The 4,530-nt window shown below is 34.3% G+C and overlaps 1 protein-coding gene across 1 annotated transcript; it reads right to left on the reverse strand.

The window, feature by feature from the left end:
* Window positions 1-553: 553 nt before the first annotated feature.
* LOC142098462 (olfactory receptor 1-like) lies at window positions 554-1,489 on the reverse strand. The gene has a single exon (XM_075181308.1). The coding sequence runs from the start codon at window positions 1,487-1,489 to the stop codon at window positions 554-556; it is 936 nt and encodes a 311-aa protein (XP_075037409.1).
* Between the last annotated feature and the right edge of the window lie 3,041 nt (window positions 1,490-4,530).

Here is a 4,530-nt window from a genome sequence, read left to right on the forward strand (position 1 = left end):
ATATATATATATATATATATATATATATATATAGTGTACCACTGGCACACCTGGGCTTGACTAGATTTTAGCCGACACACTGATAGAAAAAGGTTCCTGACCCCTACTCTAGTATGTAAGCTCTCATGGGCAGGGTCCTCACTAACATAGGTCTCATGTACATTTTCTTTCCATCTTCCCCATATGTTCCTTGTCAAGTATGGTGCAATTTTGTTTACTCTATGACATGTGATTTGTTCTGCTAATTGCAGCCATGTGTATTTATTCTACTCAGTTTTACCCACTTACCTTTTATTGTTCTTTCCTTTCTCATGAATGTCACATATGTGAGGTGCTACAGATTCCGTGGCACTATTTAAATAAACAAGGGTGATGATGATGATGATAAAACTGTACCTCGTTACTTCTACAATATTTACTATTTGCCTCAGTATAAGATAAACTATATCCAGATCTGATGATGATGAGCAGCAACTGTGGAGATAGCAGAGGCTCTCTTGGTTATCCAAGAACATCACATTGTGTCAAATTACATTGTCGGTATATGGATAAATTAGACTTGGTTATTTAATTGTATCCCCAATAATCTCAGCACAGCACACTTAATGTCTTTATTTTTAAAACTGTATATCAAAGGGTTAAGCATTGGTGTCACAGTTGTATAGAGCACAGTACAGATCTGTTCTAGAACACTGTAGTTGTCCGATGTTGGTATCATATATACCGATGTACCTGTGCTATAAAACATAATGATGACAATGAGGTGGGATGAGCAGGTAGAGAAGGCTTTTCTTCTTCCATCAATAGATTTAATATTAAAGATGATCTTCAGGATTTTTGAATAAGATGTCAAACTGCACAAAAATGGTAAAAGTCCAATTAACAATACCTCTATATAAATGACTGTATAAAACACTTCTGTTCCACCGCAGGCGATGTTAGTCAGAGCTTTAGCATCACAGTAAAAGTTCTGAATTGTGTTAGAATGACAGAAATACATTTTTGATGCTGAAATTGTAATCAGTGAGGAGTGTAAACATGCATAGAGCCAGATGACAGTCATGAACAGGAGACACATTTTCTTACTCATGATACTATGGTACTGTAAGGGGTTACATATCGCAACATATCGGTCATATGCCATTGTGAGTAATAGAAAATCTTCTGAGCCGGCAGCTAAAAATAAAAAGTACATCTGGGTGAAGCATTGTGTGAAGGACACTGTGTTATTCCCAGACAGTAACATGTCTAGTAGTTTGGGCATAGTGACCGTTGTATAACACATATCTACAAAGGATAAGTTGCAGAGAAGGACATACATGGGAGTGTGTAAATGAGCATCAATACATATCACAGTAATTATAGCTGTATTCATTAATAATCCAGTCAAATATATGAAAGCAAATACAGTAAAAATGACTGCTTTATTCTCATCTGTTCTGTAAAATGGCAAAATGTGAATTTCTTTAGTAGATGTATAATTATCCATGATGAATTGTGTCATTCTGGAAGAGATAAATAAATGGAATTCAGGTATTTGTGGGTTGTGATGTTGATATGTTGCAAAACATAGTGAAGAAATGTCATGAAAGCATAAGTTTAACTGTGCAATAGTAATTAGTCAATTTTACCCCAATCTGCACCAGAGCTAAATAAAAATGAATGGTGTTAAAAACACCTAGGGGTACATTTACTAAACTGCGGGTTTGAAAAAGTGGAGATGTTGCCTATAGCAACCAATCTAATTCTAGCTGTCATTTTGTAGAAGGTACTAAACAAATGACAGCTTGAATCTGATTGGTTGCTATAGGCAACATCTCCACTTTTTCAAACCCGCAGTTTAGTAAGTCTAGCCCCTAATTTATATATTAAAAAATCACTGCCAGGAAACAAGGTAGGACATAGAAACAATCCTTTATCTGGGAAACATTGATTACTTTTGTAATGTTTAAAACTCAATAAGAATGTCAGTAGTTGAGTTATACATCCAAAGTCCTAATGACAAACTCTCTATTTTTACTTGTCAACCTTAGAATGAAGATACACAAAGTTCAACACATATTAGTACAGTGAATCTGTTTAACATTCAATGCTTCCAGTTTTCAGGTCTAAGTTGGTTTATACCACCCTTAAGCAATATCAGAAATGTATCCAATGTGGAATTCTATTTTTTAACCCAGGAAACAATTAAAGACTTTTATGATACTTTACATCGCAAGCTCTGTCATGTAGAATAAATTGAAGAGTTGAGGGAAACATACCCTTCGCAATCTGTCTACAAAGAAAACATTGCAGCTGACTCACACTAAATGTCAGTATACAATCACCTAGTGCCTAATATTTATTATAGCATATACTAATACCATAAAGTGATATTTTGTCTCAAGCTTTTTTAACTTTTCCAATGAAAAGATACAGGATTGCATGAGAGAAGAATGCTGGGTTTAGCACTTGGAAATGTACTTTCATAAATTTAAAATTCTAAGTAGAAAAGCTGAGATCATAAATCCCAAACATCAACTTTCAGAGACAGATAGTATTGCTATTTCATATCAAACTTCAGTGGTTTGATTGGAGGCAGTCTATGTGATTGTGGGACAGTAGTATGATTTTCATCAAATTAATTCTTAAACCTTATATTACCATTTAGAATTAAAGCATTCATTTAGTAGAAGGAGAAATTTATAATGTAATGTTATATAATGTGTTTCTGTATTTCACATTTTTGTAAAATTTCTTGATGTAAAGATATATTCAACTAAATTCATCCACATTTAAATATGTCCCTATGAGGAAAATTAATGCGACACAGTTTATAAATTGATGAAAGACACCGGGGGTAAATGTATCAAGCGAAGAGTTTTCCGGTGGGTTTGAAAAGTGGAGCCTATAGCAACCAATCAGTTTCTAGCTTTCATTTTGCAGAATGCACTAAATAAATTATAGCTAGAATCTGATTGGTTTTTCAAACCCGCCAGAAAACTTTCAGCTTGATACATTTACCCCCGGAACTGGCGACACAATTCCCAAACCTAGACAAATTGTATTGCTTCCATATAAAATCTCAAAGTAAGTCAAAATGAAATGTTAACTCAGTAAAACATCATTTAACATGCTGCTCTCTTATGGTTATAAACCCTTTGCTTACAGACACCAATAAGTGTCCACCTGTGTCATTTGTATTGCCATTATTAAGCAATCGTGGTCTCATTAGTTAGATCCAATAGTCATAGGCATATGCTGAAGTGGGTACCTCTTTAATAAAAAATAAAATGCAGAAAAAATTGCACTGCATTATCTTTCTGAATTGTTTGCTACAAAAGTATATACTCTACCTGATAGTTACAGATTGCAAAATGCAGTGGAATACCTAATAATACAAATGTAATGATTGTATATTAGTCATAGAATCCTGCATGTAGAAAGAGAGATCAGAATGCACTGGGGTAGTAACACACAGGAGCATGTTCCATCCCACCACTTGTTATATGTCACAGACGGAGCAGTGAAGATAATTTATACTGTTCTAGGTAGAGTGTAATCACATAAGAGACTCTCAGGGGAAATATATAACTTTCTAAACTACATCATCCATACATATTAACTCTTGCTTTTTGAATATGCAAAGGATATTCTTTTGCATTTTTTATTGCTTTGTGTTGACATTACTAGATTAATCTCATACCGACTACCATAGGTTTTGTTCTAGTTGTCTTACTTTATTTATTGTATATATGTTGACATTTTGATTTATTGAATTAAATCTTTAAAACAAATACTTATTATATTATACTCAATATTAATCCCTTAATATCTGGAGGATTGTCGCCCATTCGTGTACCGACCAAATATAATATTCAAAGATCTGCAGTTGAACCAGGAAAATCTGTTTTAATCATGAATCTAAGCAAGTGAGTTTTGCGTTGATTTTTTTCAGGACACTACTGACCTTCTTTTGGTAGCAAATTAAAAATATATATTGGTTCATCTAGAGGTGGATGTATTTGCACCCCAAACGTACTTAGGGAATGATGGATCCAAGACTTTCGAGTCTTCACCAATCAGTCAGTTCACCTGTAAGTGTCAGTTTAACAGTTTGAACTCAATACAGCTAGAGAGACTAAAACACACTGCAAGTTCTGCGTTTCCAATATACTCTGCTTTACTGTTTACAAGTTAATATTTTATAGCATTTCTGGTTATACAAAATCGCATACTTCAGCAAACTACGTCCCAAAATGTCTTATCTTTGTCTTAACTACTTATTGTGCATGTTTTCTTTACACAGACCTTGCTACATTCTTACAGGGATTCTGCCGGGGAAGTTAGGGGTTTATCTCCTGTCTGCTATATTCAAGGCCGTGTTCGCAGATTTTTGCAAGCAACAAGCTAATAATGAATAACTTCTACAAACTAGCTGTCTTTAAGCTGCGAAAGGGCAAAAATGGCTGACAGGTAACAAGATGGTGTTAGCTCAGCAAAATCACATTTCTCAGGGAAGCAAATAAACCAACAAAAGCAGAAGTTTGT

Source organism: Mixophyes fleayi, chromosome 7 (genome assembly GCF_038048845.1).
Source record: "Mixophyes fleayi isolate aMixFle1 chromosome 7, aMixFle1.hap1, whole genome shotgun sequence".
Classification (NCBI taxonomy): Eukaryota; Metazoa; Chordata; class Amphibia; order Anura; family Limnodynastidae; genus Mixophyes; species Mixophyes fleayi.

Coding starts and splice junctions, on each gene's coding strand:
- LOC142098462 (XM_075181308.1), bottom strand. CDS start 1,489: ATGGATAATTATACATCTACTAAAGAAATTCACATTTTGCCATTTTAC.